General features: G+C 39.5%; 2 protein-coding genes across 2 annotated transcripts; one reads left to right on the forward strand and one right to left on the reverse strand.

Annotated features, from left to right (window-relative positions):
- Positions 1-402: 402 nt before the first annotated feature.
- On the reverse strand, positions 403-2,013 carry LOC115258728 (putative serine protease K12H4.7). The gene is made up of 2 exons (XM_029859093.2): positions 1,605-2,013; positions 403-1,540 (listed from the first exon to the last, which is right to left on the reverse strand). The coding sequence occupies exons 1-2, from the start codon at positions 2,000-2,002 to the stop codon at positions 469-471; spliced, it is 1,470 nt and encodes a 489-aa protein (XP_029714953.1). The 5' UTR covers positions 2,003-2,013; the 3' UTR covers positions 403-468.
- Positions 2,014-14,019: 12,006 nt separating this feature from the next.
- LOC109414356 (thymus-specific serine protease-like) lies at positions 14,020-15,809 on the forward strand. Its single transcript, XM_019688171.3, has 2 exons — positions 14,020-14,573; positions 14,634-15,809. Exons 1-2 carry the CDS (start codon positions 14,167-14,169, stop codon positions 15,706-15,708), a joined length of 1,482 nt encoding a protein of 493 aa, XP_019543716.2. The 5' UTR covers positions 14,020-14,166; the 3' UTR covers positions 15,709-15,809.
- The last annotated feature ends 1,067 nt before the right edge of the window (positions 15,810-16,876 follow it).

Here is a 16,876-nt window from a genome sequence, read left to right on the forward strand (position 1 = left end):
GTCAAACCCTCGATTGCCCAGCGGTATATAATATTATTTTGGCACAGCGTAAGAATGCATGTAGACCGGCTAACGAAAAGAATAAATCCTCTTAAGGACAAGGTATTTGGAGTACATTGCTCAAAATTTTTAGAGCACCGTTTTTTAGAACCGTTGAACGGATTTGGATTAAAATGCATCACGCTGTTGACAACCACTGAACAATTAGCGTGATGCATTTTCATCCAAATCCGTTCAACGGTTCTAAAAAACGGTGCTCTAGAAATTTCGAGCTATGTACTCCAAATACCTTGTCCTTAAGCTCTTAGGAATAAATCTGCGATGGATTAAATAAAAATAATTGATATAGTTTTAAATATAATTTATTTTGGATCTAGAACATAAAACAGGAAATAGTTGGACTAGATGATTGAAGGCGTGACAACCTAGTTAGTATTTGGTATCAACCACAACCACAATTACGATAATTTATCTGGTATCCAACCAGCGACGAATAGTATCTCTCACCATCACCTTGCTGTTTCTCAACTCGGTCGAATCTTCGTCCGTAATGGATGCCATATCCTGCCCGTGGAAAGCATCCGCAATGATGTTTACATAGTTATTGTTGAATACGACGTTCCTCTTTCCGGCAAACCGCCAAGGATCCAGCGATCCGTGTGTATAAATACTGTACCGAATGTCGGGACGATCACCACCGTAATAGTCGTTGGTTTGTCGAATCAGAGCCTCGAATCGATCGCGAGTCAACCAATCATCGAAAAGTTGTTCACAAATTCCGTGGAAAAGATCTGTCGAGAACCGGCGGCCAAATGGTTGATACTGTGATCTAGCCGTAAGGGGCCACCCTAGCTCGGTACAACGTTGGAACATCCACTGACGCTCACCAGACTGGACAATCTCGCTGTCCAGTTCGATTGGTGCATACGTATCCACTATGCTTTGGAAATCCATTGCCAGACAGTCTGCGTTCGGGAAGCGACTAGTGAGCCAGTTGGCCAAAACGAGTAGACTGTTTTCATCATCGGAAGCGGTCAACGACTCGCACATTTCTGGGATATTCTGACGAAGGTTGATGTCAACGACTTCCTGGCTGATTTCGTTGAAGATTCCGTAGAAGAAGGCTTCCACGTCCAAGGCGTTCGACGCCGCGATGGGACTACAGGTATGGAATAGCTCATCCACGGTTGTTGATAATCCAGCGTCTATGAGATTCTCGGCGGTACGGAAACCACGGAAAATAGTGCTATAGCATTCGTTACTACCAAAGCGACGAATCGATTCTCCAACATCTTCAGCAAACTCCTGATAGTTGCTACTAGCTCGTACCATTCCACTCGAGGACCACACTGAATGTACCAAATGAGGGAAACGTTGCCGCATCCACTGAGCAAGAGCGGCTGAATATCCAACTCCAACCAGCACGACCTTGGCGTTGGGATCTCTCACGACGTCTTCCTTGAGATGTGCGATGAACGTAGCCAATTCCGATAAAATTTGAACGTTGTGCAAGTACCGGAAGTTGTTACGACTGACGTCTCTGAATAAAGGAAATTAGGTAAAATTAAATCTTTACAAAATCTCAATGGGTCCATAATACTTACTCTACCGGAATACTCTCGCCGTAATACCGCAGTTCATTAGCAACCAAGAAGCCGTTCATCTCGGCGGCCATATCCACCAAGTGTCCCTGTTCAACGTAGTGCGCTTCCAGGGTCCACGGACCTCCGACAAACAGGAAAATCGGTCCTCCTCTTCGATAGTAACGGTTGTTCGTTACGTATCGCATCGGGAAAGAGTTCCTATTCTGAGGGTTCGTATAGACTTGCCGTAGATTCACCGTATTCCAAAGGGCCGTATTGTTGGACTCGGCATTGCTTCCAAGATTTCTCGGTATGATCCTATTGGTTCCAAATAGTACCGGACGGCTTGGGTTGATATTGATTGCGGCGGAAGCTAGGGCAACCGCGATGCCGAGAAGTAGACTAGCCTTTGTAATCATGGTGATAAGTTCACAGAAGAACTGTTGCTTCAGGGTTTACGCCACTTTCTTTTTATAGACTAATAGCATGCTGGTGAGGCTTCGGCTTATCTTATAGCTGAAAGATAATCATATTCGTGCATCTTGACCCGTTATGTGGTATAAATTCAGGTGTAGTAATCGGAAGTGTGCGAACATAGATAGAGAAGAATGATAATTGGTCCAAACCGATTGAAAACCAGTATTACTTGGGTAATAATTCATTGATAAGAAATACGCCGCTCAGCGGTTGTGTTTACTCACGCGATCTCATGTTTCGTCTTATTTTTTGGAATCACACATCTACAGGATAGATCCTTAGCTGGTTACTTTTATATGTATGGCCTTCCATGCCAATCTTCTTCGAGTTTGCTGTTTTCATTCTGTCTTGGTGTGAAATCAAGTGTGAAATCATTGCTTTGAAACGTGCCACAAAGTTTTCGATCTCATAATAAAATTATTAAATCAGTTCGAATCGTGGAGTGACTAGAAAAACAGAAAAATTAAGGACGAACGGGACGGTCGGGGAAATATCCGCCATTGCTGCTAAGATGGTAATCTCAGATTCTATGTACTTCATATTATGGAACAAAAACTTATCATTGTGTATGCTCACTTGCAGTGCATATGATGAATGTCTTTCAGCCTCTTCTGTGCGATAGAAATCGAGATTACCATCTTCAAAATCGCGAGGCAAATTGTTAGAAAGAGAGGGAAGATAGGAAAATTAACACTGCGTCCCGTATCACCTTAAAAAAATTGTCATGTTGGAGATGTATTGAAGTCAGACTTAGGTAAAACGAATTCACCTACACGGAATTTTTGAGAATCTCAATACTTGTTAGAAAACGACTGGAAGAATCTACACTCAGAAATAAAAGTATACACGGAATTACTATTATTTATGCATTTTGTATCCGCATCTCTCTCACTCTCTTTCTGTTTTCATGCTATCCGCTGCTTCGTCTGGGTTGACAAATCACTTCGCTTCAACCCAGGCTAAACGGCAGATAGCATGAAAACAAAAAGAGAATGAGAGAGATACGGATACAAAATGCAAAAATAATAGTTATTCCGTGTATACTTTTATTTCTGAGTGTATGGCAAAAGGTAGAAAGACATAAGGTCGAAGGACAAAAGGTCGAAGGAAAAAAGGTCAATTGGACAAAAGGTCGAATAGGACAAAAGGTAGAATTTCCAAAAGACAAATTGGAAGACATGAAAAAGTGATCAGTATTTGACAGAAAAACGACAATAAGCTTATATATGTACAGCTATTAATTACACACTTAAATTAAATCGCCGACCTCAGCAAACGGATTGCCGAGAATCCAACAGCCGAGAATCCGGTAATAATTTTCACTGAATCTCGGTAAAAATTTTACCGGATATCGTTAAAACTTTGCCGAGATCTCGGTAATCCAACTTTTTACCGAGATCTCGGCAAAGTTCACTATGAGTTCGTTCTAATTTGAATTATGTAGTTATGCATATCACAAAATCGAGTATTATTTGTATTTTTTTTGGGATATTTACAATATTATTTACATACATTAAATGTATTCGGGGAAGGGATCATTCTACTTGTTTCCCGTTTCAGAGAGCGAGTAATGGCGCTTAAGCCTAGGCTTTCGAGCCTGGACAAGAGGCATAAATTCCTTTGTCCCATCCCAGGAAGAAGAAGAGCATCGACGGAGTGGCATAAACTTTCTTAGCGATGTCACTCCCAACGATTTTACTTCACATTTATTCTTACATACTATGCTGAGCGGTTGGTACGAGATGTCCCCGTTCATAAGCATTATAGTGGCTTCAATATCCACAACAAAACGCTGCACAGTAGGCCTGGCCACTTCAATTCTTGTACTGCATCTCAGATGTGCTGCAAGCATTGATAATGACAAGAAAAGTGATAGAAATAGTCGATTCTATCATTTTCCAGGATTCTTTCAATGAATGGCTGTGTATGTGTAGACTAGACTAGACTAGACTAGACTAGATCTCGGCAAAGTTCACTATGCAAAGTATATATTTTACCGAGATATCAGCTGTTGGATTCTCGGTAAACCGTTTAAATTTCTGAATTTAAGTGTGTACCACATTGCAATTCGAAAAAGATGCCTACACTCTTAGAAAAAATCATGTAAATTTAAGTTCTCTTGGATGCACATAAAAGAAGCGGCCCGTTCGACACAAATTTACGTCTTCTATCGCAAATAAAGTCGAGCTAGCAATCGCTAAAACCGAATCAACAAATGAAACATATGAAAGTAAAATAATGAACTGGATTCAAACACTGGTCCGCTGATTGAGAAGCACGGACTATACCTCTCGGCCATATCACCGAGTTGTAGGGAGAGTGATAAATGTAAAACTGTTTCTACCTACCTGGTCAGATAGGCTTGTTGACATCTTGTGCAATCAACTACACACTAAAAAAATCTCAATTTTAATAGTGACACAATTGATCAAACTGCCTGAAAAATCTTTGACATAAACATAAATGTGCCACAATTTTACGCTTTTTGTGACGTGCGTATTAAGTTTATATTGTTTGAGTTCTTCCAGCCATAATTTTAAATCATCGAACTGATAATTTAGTTCTCTATGCTGTAAATTTACGCGATATGTTACAGAAACATAATGATTGTTGATGTTGAACTGTCAAACAGCACCTTACAAAATCAGATGAAGACTGCAGTCGATTGCAAATTTGTTTATTACGAAGGTGAAACAGCATGAAAACCGCTCATAAATTTAACACCGAGTTGAGCCACAAACCTGGAAATGACAATCCGTTGCCATCAGCCGATGCAGTGGTAAACGAAAACAGCCACGCTCAGTCAATCAGAAGGCGGCTTAGTCTGCTTGGCTGCGATGACGGATGTCTCAGTACATACATACACGCCAGCAGTGACGACGCGACAGCCGAACTGACAAGTTCGTTTATGGTAGAAGCAGGGTAGAAGTTCTTCATCTTCGACTGCCATCTCTTCAACGTGGTGAGTCAGCCGAGAGAGCAAGATCAAAACCTGACACTCTGAGGATCGAAGTTCGATTCCCGAATGGAACTTTTTGTATTTTTTTTTTGTTTCAATATTCGGTGCTATAAATAGAACAGTTCTCAATCGTGTATACTGTGAGATATAAGATGTACTGAATAAAGCTGTGATAAAGAGAATGATCGCAGCAGGCGATATAGCGCATTTGAATGTGATGCGATCTGTCAAGCAGACAATGTTAGCATCCCTGCTTGCGTAGCAACAACTCCAGGCATCACCCAACCGCGCTCACTCTTGCCACTTGCGAACCAACGTCAGCCTGGGTAAGTTGTGTGTGCTGCACGTGAGGGGTGATTCCTTCCCAGAGAAATCCAAAACTCCACAATGGCGAATTCCTGCCAGTTCTTCGTTCCATTTGCGAAAACAAAATCGAACCAATTTATTATTTTGCTGGGAGGAATCACTCTTCAATTTGCATGCGAAAGTGAGAAAATTACGACAACACAAAAAAAGTTAAAAATGTGGTGTGATATTCATCGTGGGCTCCGGATGGTGCATGCTTCCGGATGATTTTTGTGCTTGGACAATTATTGAGGAAGAAAAACACGAGAAAATAAACCAGCAGCAGTAACTAAGGAAAAGCTATAGTGATTCTGTTATTTTGTGCTTACAGCGTGTTGTTTGCCGTGAGGGAAAACCTCCGGCAATGTTCGCTGCCGAAAAGCAAAATTAGAAAGATCCTGTTGTTTTGCATCGTGCAAATGTCGGATCGAATGCTTACAGCGTGTTGTTTGCCATGGGGGAAAACCTCCGGCAATGTCCGCTGCCGAAAAGCAAGGTTAGAAAGATCCTGTTGTTTTGCTTCATGCAAATGTCGGATCGAATGCTTACAGCGTGTTGTTTGCCGTGAGGGGAAACCTCCGGCAATGTCCGCTGCCGAAGAGCAAGGTTAGAAAGATCCTGTTGTTTTGCTTCGCGCAAATGTCGGATCGGAAGCTTACAGCGTGTTGTTTGTCGTGGAGGGAGAGTCCCGACAATGTCCGCTGACGAAAAGCTAGGTTAGAAAGATCGCGTTGTTTTCTTTCGTGCAAATGTCGGATCTGAAGCTTGCATCATGTTGTTTGTCGTGGCCGATAAATCTTAGCAATGTACGCAAAAAAATATATTAGAAAAATCCCGTAGTTTTGATTCGCGCAAATGTGCACTAAGAAAAATCCGCATCTAGTTTCCATGTGCCCACACATAGAATTTCGCCATCAAGCTGTGCACTCGAAAAATAAATGCATCGCACATAAATTCAAATTACGCATTTAGAATATAAATGCCACTGCACATATTTTCCATCCGACTATTAGATTTTATGTGCAACCATGCGTGGAGAACGTTTATGTGCGCGCATATAGATTGTAATAATGGAGTGAGATGGAATTTTGCCAATAAATATGTGCGGATATTTTTAAGTGTGGGATTGAATGGTTACAATATATCGTTTATCAAAAGGTGTCGTCAAAGTCGGCTAGCCAAAAGAAGGATTATGTTGATGCAGTTTCGTTTTCTGTGGCTAGTGTTCCAATTGATGACAATGCTTTATTCTCTTTATCTATAGATAGGTTTATAGATTATATATAATGTATTTTATCATATATCTTGAATTTAAACGACGGAGCAATGGGATAAATTCCGGTATAAGATTGAATAAAGACTCAAAGAGCAAGATTTTTTTTTTCAGAACCACTCAGTACCAAAGCGATATTTTTCTTAAATATTACAAGTATAGAGGCTTGCATTACAAACAAAACTTCAACAAAATCATATATGCAAGGACGGCTGTATCGAGCGACACCGAACGAGAGGAAAAGAGAGAGAGATAATGATGACGTCACTGTGCAAGCTACCATTGCTCGTCGGAAAACATCTTTCCAACAATTAAGTACTAAAATGTACGATCTTTTTGGAAAACAAAGTAGCAGCCTCCTAGTCAGAATGGTACCTCATAATGAAAACTGTATTCGGCAGCCGCAACGTGTATGTAACGATGTAATATAACAGTTAATTATGTTGAATGGTTGTAAGTAAATACTCCAAATTGAGATACGGAAATTCAATTTTATGTTAAAAATGTGTAAAACTTCTTTAAAGTAGAAGAAGGATGTGAGATATAAGATGTACTGAATAAAGCTGTGATAAAGAGAATGATCGCAGCAGGCGATATAGCGCATTTGAATGTGATGCGATCTGTCAAGCAGACAATGTTAGCATCCCTGCTTGCGTAGCAACAACTCCAGGCATCACCCAACCGCGCTCACTCTTGCCACTTGCGAACCAACGTCAGCCTGGGTAAGTTGTGTGTGCTGCACGTGAGGGGTGATTCCTTCCCAGAGAAATCCAAAACTCCACATATACAAGCAGCCGACGCGCTGAGCTGTTGCGGTAAAATTACATGAGTCAAACTTTTTTCCGTTTCCTGTAAAAATAAGATCGCACAAAATTTTGCGTCAAATGTGTTGCTTTTATATGTCGGACTTATATGACACAAAATTACAAGATTTTTTCGAAGTGTGTAGAACTTACATGATGGATGTAAAATTGAGTCAAATTTGCCATTAAGTCATGAAATGTTTACGTACGTTGATGGCTTACGTCACGTGTAAATTCCTAATTTTTTAGGAGTGTAGAATGATATAAAGTAATGTTATTCATGAAAGTTAAATGTGGAAAACAGTACTCCTTGAAAGAATAGCGTATGGGTAGAAGAAGGATGAATCATAGATTGAAATATTGTCATTTGAAACTCGCTGTAATGATTAGCGATTTAATAAAACTAAACAATCTATTAATTAGAGAAGAACATATCTCTGGGTATTATATGAGCAAACAGAACGAAATTATTTACGTTGGGAGGTATGGCGTTTAGTCTTTGAAATAATAACTCAAAGCTGATTGTTAAGCTTTCATGCGAGATTAAGAATCCGTTTTTGAGTTATTCCTCGATCATAATTTCAGTAACATAACTTAAAAGAGCAGCCTTAAAATTTAAGAAAGAAAAATTCCTGAACAAAACATCAAACAAAATTGCCATTAATTACTACATTAACACAACTTGAAAGAACAGTCTATATACAAAAGAAGGAAAAAAATCCTATAGAAATGTCAGTGGCTGATTACTATAACAGCACAATAATTTTTCTCTCAATGAGCAACATCATGAAGTACCGTCGATAGGGGTGACAATGGGTCTGGGGGGTGAGATTGGGTCAAAACAGAGAAACATAAAATTTGAAATAGCTCATCAACTATCGCTAATTTATATCGAAAACTTTATATTATTTCAAAGAGGAGATGTTTTTACACGTCACGATGCAGAATAAGATGATTAGCAATAATCGTTTTTTTGTTAAATTTGTGGCTAAACTTATATGATGAAACTACTAGTAAATCACTCTGAAAAAAAAATCTCTCATAATGTTTAACACAGGTACCTAACCATAAATTTTCTTATACGTGGTTAGCTGTAGGTATTACCTGGTTAATGCAATGAAAAAAGCGGGCTGTCATTGCTCTTTTTATTTAAAAATTCAATATTTTCGATCCCATGTCTAAATATTAAGAATGGGGGTGAGATTGGGTCAAGCAAGTTATCGAGTGCACATAACCTTAACTAAAAATTCAACTTGTTATCCAGTCCTCATTTGACGTTAGAGTGGTGCCATGTTTACCGTATCTTCATAAAAACACGTTTTCTCTCGAAAATATGTCGAGAGTGTCAATCGAGTATGTTAATACGTTTAGTGCCTAAAATCATTTATAACAATACACCCATGCGTTTGAACTGCTCCTCTAATCATCAGCTAATCTGTAGTGTACTGCAATATCGTAAGCTTACAAAATAGACTTAATAGCGTTTTTATTCTCCACTCATTTTTGTTGTGTAACATAATATTAAAAAAAGACACGGACAACGTCTTCAGCTTTCGGCTGTACAGACTGTTTTAAACTTAACATTAGACAACGGACAACGGAGCATGCACCAGTGTAAACGGAGAAGAAACTATTCTCACGAAAAGTTTCAACACCCAAAGCGGGAATCGAACCCTCACCCCATAGCATGGTGCGATTATAAGCTTGGTGACCCTAACCGCACGGCTACGAGGCTCCACAATTAGCCCTTTTAGGTGGATTAATCATCTTTTAAAATTACCTAAATATTTATTCGTCATGATAACATTGTGTTTCAAGTAGGTTTACTACATATGATCAATAAAATTAACTTATATTCTTAGTTAGGCGATTTCGAATACTTTGACCCATTCTCACCCCCTCTAAGGGGTGAGATTAAGTACTGTTCCTTTGAATTCCACTAAGAATTTGCATCCTTTGACAAATACGTATTTCGACCTCAACTGTAAGGTCGTCTTCAGTGTCTTGTACTTAACAGTCGAGTCAAGTACAAGAGTCGAGTACAAGAAATACGTATCTGTCAAAGGATGCAAATTCTTAGTGGAATTCAAAGGAACAGTACTTAACGCGATTTTCTTTTACTAACAGCACACTATTGATCAAATCGCTTTTCAGATTATTCTAGTGCTACATGTAGCTTTCTTGCTACAATAGGTTGTAAGGACTGTTCAATTTATAAAACGGACAACTTGCTTGTGCGATATCTTTTTTATTTTTCAATAAAATCATTATCAGTTTTACGGGATGAATGACCCATAAAAGGTTAAAATCCCTGGTAATAAACAAACAAACAACATTATCAGTTTTTTGCACATCTTTCTATAGCTATTTTCAAATTTAGGAAAAATATAACATTAAGAAAAATGTTCTTTATTGTGTAACTGAAGCGGTTTTCGTAAAACATCAATAAAAACCCATTTCTCAAAATTCGACATAACTTTCCACATACTAAACATGCACATTTTCATGAAATTTTTAATGAATTGGAAGCTTATACTATTCTACTAAAGGTAAAGCTCAATAGTTGATCAGTATTAATGCACCAAGCAGTTTCCAGCTTGATATAGTGAGTTACCTTGTTTTCATAGAAGTTATTAAAAAATGTTCATTTAAGTCCTGTGCTGCAATAGCATCACGGATTCGGATAAAAATTTGTCCAGAGTAGAAGAATATTTCTCTCTGAATGATACAGAAGATAAAAATTTACTTTTAATTGCATTTTTCATCAAAAATTTAATCCATAAAGATGGTCACTGTAAAATAATACATACTTTTTGTTCCATTGACGCAGATTTTCGACTCTAGCGAATCTTGTTATTATTTATTTTCAACAAAGTTGGTCCTATGCTATTGTACATCTTATTTAATAACAATCGGATATAAGTTTTTCTATTTCCAACATCATTGTTATGTAAAATTTGCATTAGGTTGCATTGTTATTTGGAAGAACCTTCAAAGAACGAAACTGTTTTGATTACTGTGCCTGTAATGGCACACAGCAACCAAACCAGCAATGCTACTAAGAAGCAGTTTTCTGCATTTGAATCCCAATTATTCCTACTTTCGACTGGATGTATAAAAAAAAGTTTATTGTATATGTTCATGCCCTTTTTGCTTTACAATTGAATTTTAATAAAAAAATCGAATCTCACTTGAGAATTTAATATTTCAACAACTAATTTTCCAATTGAGTTTAAACTTCGCCAGAATGTTTATAACTCATGCTGCTGCAGCATGGCACATACTTTTTTGATATTAAAATCGATATACTATATGTGAGCAGTATTTTTATATATATTTTCAATTTTCAGCAATCGTAAAATTCACCTCATTTAACATCTGGCCGATTTTCTATGAAATAAAACTATATTTATTCGATTCAAAAATCATTACTATAATGAAAGATGATGTACTGAACAACGAAGCATGGGTGGTTAAATTTGAACTACGCGTCTTTTTTATATAGCCTTGTAAAGTTGTCCGTTTTATAAATTGAACAGTCCTTAGAACAAAATCCAGATATGAAGGCCAGATATGAAAATGCAGCAAACCGGTTCCGGGTGTCCCAGATCAGGATGTGATCAGATATAAAAGTAAACCGATCCCACTGATGGGACACATCAAAACACTGATTTCCGATAATCCGATGACCGGTTAACAAGGAAGTTGGAAGTAGGCTCAGACCACATTAGACACAATCGGTAATGTTCCGGAACCAGTTCCGGATGTCCCACTGGAAGTAGTCAAATATAAAAGAGAACCGAACCCATGCATGTAACACCTCATATAACGGCTTTTTAAGTAACGTGATGATCAGTTAGTTATAATGTTGTCTCAGACTATATTTGGGACAACCGGTTCTGGATGTCCCACCATAAGTGGTCTAATATAAAAGTGAACTCAACCTATAAATGTGACACATGGAATCTAGGCTTTTTGATAACGCGATGACTAGTGATCAAGAAAATAGGCTCAGACCACATTGGAGACTACTAGTAGTGATCCAGAATGGGTCTGGATGTGTCAATGGAAGTAAAATGACACAGATAACTGACACTGAGGAAGATTACAGTGGTAGTCAAAATACGCGTATCTGACAAAGGAAAGCAACATAGGGCGACATTAGAAGGTACGAAACTGATTACACTCATTCGAAAAAAAGAAATAGGATTTTTTTTTCAGCAAAAACGATTTTGGTGGGGCCATGTGATTTTTCAAATTATTATTTTTTTAATTTCTTTATATTTGTGAATTTTAACTTAATGCTAATTCTTCACACAGATTTTTCAAATGTTTTTACCACATTTCACATGCAATTTCACTTGGCATCTGAAACTTGGGCTCTGTATGATGAAAAACTATTAAAATTATTTCGAGAGTTCAAGATGTTTGGGATTCTGTTTTTGATCATCTGTTAGGTTTATCTTTTTCATTTGTGCATTTATCTAGGCTGAATATAATTTATGAATCCAATATCGTTATGATTAGGGGGGGCCATATAGCCGAGGCGGTAAACGCACGGGTATTCAGCATGACCATGCTGAGGGTGACGGGTTCGATTCCCGGTTGGTCCAGGATCTTTTCGTAAAGGAAATTTCCTTGACTTCCTTGGGCATAGAGAATCTTCGTGCCTGCCACACGATATACGCATGCAAAATGGTCATTGGCAGAGGAAGCTCTCAGTTAATAACTGTGGAAGTGCTCATAGAACACTAAGCTGAGAAGCAGGCTTTGCCCCAATGAGGACGTTACGCCAAGAAGAGAGAGAGATCGTTATGATTTAAACTGTTATTAGTGAAAACAGCAGGCGCCAAAACAGATTTGCATCGAAACGGTTGCAATAAATGCTTAGTTTCATTTATTCCTGTTGGGATATGGTTTTCAACTAGCTTTCTATGCAAGTGTCATGTAACCGGCCTATTTTGTTTTGGTCTTGATACAAGTCGTGAATATACTCTTCAGAACTTCTACCAGACTGGACCAACTGGCCGAATTTTAGTCTCCATGAGGTTTTATTAGCAGCAATGGAGATAACTTTGCTTTGACCATGGTTTTATAAGCACTGATTTATAGAAGTCTTGTAGTATTTCGTAAAACTAAAAATGTTACTTGGTATAAACGTGAAACAAACCCATGCAAGTAATATATACATCGAATCGTGGCTTTTTTAATTTCACGCCGATCGGTTAACTTGAAAATAACCTCAGATCACATTGGAAATTACCTGATATGGAACCCGGGTGTCCCACCGGAACTGGTCAAATATCAACCCATGCATGCGGCACACCCATTCACGGCTTTTTAGGCAAGCTGATAAACAGGCAGCAAGAAAATATTCTCCGATTCCGATATTCTCATATTTGGGGCAACCGGTAGTGTCATGGAATCGGTTCCGGGTGTCCCACCGGAAGTGGCCAAAAGTAAAAGTGATCCAAACCCATGGATGCGACACAAAATATCCGCAATATTCTGAGAATTCAGGAATACTTTATTAATCCACGAGAAAGGCACCACTAGGTGGATTAATCTGTTTTTTTTTAATTTATAATTTATTTGTGATTTTAAACTACAGCTAATTATCCACACAGTATCGAAAGAACTTTTACAAAACAAAACAAAAAAATCCTGATAAACTCTTTGAGGAAGAAATTTCTGCGAAAAAATCTCGATAGAATTTCTGGCGGAATTCCCGTAAGAAAAAAAAGTTTTCATGATAGGATGTGGGATTGCGGGACCATTTGAAAGGATTGTTCGCATCTCACTGTGTATACTGAAGTTGGTATTAAAATCACTGAGTTAAACCAGGATGTGCCCAAAACAGAATCCCCTGCCGAAATGGTTTTGCACTCTACTTCTGGAATTCATAGTTGTTGACAGTGATTTTGTTGATAAAAATCCTTAATGCTATGCTACACCCACTACCGTCCTATGCATTATTGTCCCATGTTGATATGGAATCCATATCAACATGGGACAATTATGCGTAGAACGGCAGCCCAGTTCTGGCACAGTTTTCAGGTGAATTTTTAGAATTCCACGAATTAATTCAGATTGTCGGGATATCAGCGTTTTTTTCAATCTTTTGCCGAGATTCAGCAAGTTAGACAGTTCATGTCTGGGATTCAGCAAAGGTTTTACTGAGAATCAGCTTAAAAACGTCACTTTTTGCTGAGTTGTCAGTAAATTGTTTCACTCAGCAAACGACATTGTGCGTTTTTGCCGTGCCAGCGGTTCTGATTTTAGTGTAATAGATCGTGACTTTCCTACATGAACTTATAGACCTATTTCCCAGAAAAGGTGGAGAAGTTTTTAGTTTAAAAAGTGAAGTTTATGTTGAATTTCATTTCAATAATCATACCATTGAAGCAATGGAAGCTATTGAAATCACCCTCTATATTGATTGGCAATGAGCTAATCTGTACCAATTCGGATTTTATAACAGCAATATCTCTTGAAATTCGTTTCAATTACTCACGCATCTATTTCCACTTAAAACCGGTATCACAAAATCAGTTCCGTGCTGTGATTGTCCTACAGGTGCTGCCCATTCAAATCGCCATGCTTGAAGATCCACGGATTAGATTGGGAAGCGCATAGTACCACTTCCAGATAAGACGATTTCGCGTAGAAAAAGTATAAAACCATTGGACACTCCCAAGAGCAGTCCAAAGTTTTCTCCCGTTCAACATGTGGATCCAAACGACATTCGCAATCAGCATGGTGGTAGCCTTCGCGGCCGCCGCCATAGAATCCAATCCGGCCAGGCCGGTGCTGTTTGGATCCGGACGGACGGCACCTCCTCGGCAGTTACCTTCCGATAATGTTATCGATAACGGCAACTACACCGAGTGGCACACGTTTGACCAACGCCAAAGCCATTCGAACGCACATAGTGTGGACATGTTCCCGATGCGATACGTTAGCAATTCAAAGTTCTACCGACCCGGGGGACCTATATTCGTGTTCGTTGGAGGACCATGGGAGTTGGAGCAACACTTTGTCGAGCAGGGACACTTCGTGGATTTGGCTGAGCAAAACAATGCTTACGTAGTGGCGAACGAGATGCGTTACTACGGAGAGAGTTTACCTTTACCGTGAGTAGTTTGTACCCATCCTTAAGTGAAATATAAGTGCTTCATCATGATTATTTACAGAAATGCATCCCGTGGAAACTTGCGCCTTCTGCACATTGTGCAAGCCTGCACGGATCTGGCGCGGTTCATTGTGCACATAAGAGATGAGGTTCTGCGAACTCCCAATGCTAGAATTATCCTGGCTGGAGTTGGTTTCTCCGGCTCCCTGGCCAGCTGGACACGATTGCGCTACCCTCATCTGATTCATGGAATTTGGGCGTCCGGTGCTATGATGCAAGCGAGCACAAACTTCAGAGAGTTTGCCGAAGAGGTGGGAGAGTACATTCGCCGATACGGCGGTAGTGAGTGCTATGGTGCCCTATGGCGAGGCTTCCGTACTGCTGAGAACCTGATCGACGCAGGACAGTCCCAGACCGTGAACACCATGTTCAACGTTTGCACTCCGATCAATGCAACCAATCCGCTGGACGTTGAAGCATTTTTCTACGGTATTTTCAACGAAGTCGTTGAAAACACCCTACGGCCCAATCTCCGAACCAACATTAGAAATATGTGCGATACGTTGACCCACGCCGATCATGATAGCGGGCTGACAGCTCTGGCAAGTTGGATAACTGACCGTTTCCCTGAAGCGGAATGTCTTGCAATGGACTTGGACAGCGTTGTACAGCTATTCCAAGAGACCGACTGGCAACATGATGTGCACAAATCCGGTGAGCGTCAGTGGTTCTACCAGCGTTGTACCGAACTGGGATGGCCTTTGACGGCGGACTCGATGAATCAACCGTTCGGAGTTCGGATCTCAGCAAATCTCTTCCAGCAAATCTGCCAGCGAGTTTTCGATGGCTGGCTAACCGAAGACGTCTTTCAGTCGCTCATCCGGCAGACGAACATCCTATACGGAGGAAACCGTCCGGAAATGAGGTTCGTGTTCTATACTCACGGTTCGTTAGATCCGTGGCGGTTTACCGGTATTACCGAGGTGCTGTACAACAACAATTACGTGAATGTCATTCGGGGTGCTATTCATGGAGAGGATATGGCTTCGATTTCTGATTCGGACTGGGCCGACCTGAGAAACAGTAAGGAGGAGGTTGGTGTTGCCATTCGTAGCTGGATAGACAGAAGAGTGTGATTAGGCTTCCAGTTACAATTATTTGTGTATTTTGAAAGCATCAAGCAGTATTAGTAACAGTACTTGGGTATTATTTTATGGAGATTATTGAAATAAACATGTACGACAAAACTGTTAATTTATGCATTTCGATATAAAATTATTACTTCTTTATCATCTTTCAGTGGAATTCAGCCATAACTAGGTTTTTTTTCGGATGATTAACATTTCTCCCATCGCAACTTTTTCTGCAGTGCTTATCAAACAAAATCACCAGGCTGAGAAGAAATCATTCATTCAGCACGGAGCAGCCGCTAGGTACGTGATGTAAAATTGCTCATCAAACTACTGCAAACAATGCACCAATTTTGTTCAACTCACTCGGTATCACGTTTACAAAATTTGGAAACACATTTTTTTTGCTCGGCTCGACGCATTCCCTTGTTTTGGGCAACAATCTGCACGATTCCTCCCAATTTCATTCTAGTTTTTATTGCACCCGAGTAAGTGGCGCGGTTTGTTGCACACACTGCTGCAGTTGAGCTTGAGCCGCCCTTCAGTCCACTCGAGTCAATCAACTTCGGGGTGATAGGATGCTGTGTTGATGGTTCTCAACGAAAAGGTATGATGCCATCGTACTAGCTGAATGGTTACACTACCAGAATTACTGGATATAGGTTGCTATACACCGTATATCGAAGATAAATTGATCATAGCTCAACCTTTGAGGACAAATTGCATGAAATCCCGCTTCAACAGTGCATCAGAACTTCAGACGCACAAATCTCAAGAAGCAAACTTCAAACAACAGTGCATTTTATTATTTTGTTTTTGCTCACTTGTAACAAACTTAAAATAAGAAGCACAGGTGCGCTAGTTTTGTGTAAGAAGAGATTTGTGCGCTTGAAATCGTGAGTAGGTGCCAAAGTCGGCCATTGTGCAATCGAACTTGCATTTTTTATCTTTAATTTGAAGAATGAAGCGTCGATCAAGTGAAATCCTTATTTAAACTTAATATAGAATAGCTTAATGCTTTTTTTATTCCTAACCCTCGAGCAGTCGCGTCTTCGGCCACTCTCATTGGCACGTTCACGCAGTGTAGCACAAGTGTGCTTTTTTCACAGTGCTTGTTTATTACACTGTTTTTTTGGCGTATATTCATGGATTTGGTGCTCTTAAACAAAAAAAA

Source organism: Aedes albopictus, chromosome 2 (assembly GCF_035046485.1).
Source record: "Aedes albopictus strain Foshan chromosome 2, AalbF5, whole genome shotgun sequence".
NCBI classification, from domain to species: Eukaryota; Metazoa; Arthropoda; class Insecta; order Diptera; family Culicidae; genus Aedes; species Aedes albopictus.

Coding starts and splice junctions, on each gene's coding strand:
- LOC115258728 (XM_029859093.2), bottom strand. CDS start 2,002: ATGATTACAAAGGCTAGTCTACTTCTCGGCATCGCGGTTGCCCTAGCT. Junction 1,541..1,604: donor GGCGAGAGTATTCCGGTAGA/GTAAGTATTATG, acceptor TCCTTTATTCAG/AGACGTCAGTCGTAACAACT.
- LOC109414356 (XM_019688171.3), top strand. CDS start 14,167: ATGTGGATCCAAACGACATTCGCAATCAGCATGGTGGTAGCCTTCGCG. Junction 14,574..14,633: donor GGAGAGAGTTTACCTTTACC/GTGAGTAGTTTG, acceptor GATTATTTACAG/AAATGCATCCCGTGGAAACT.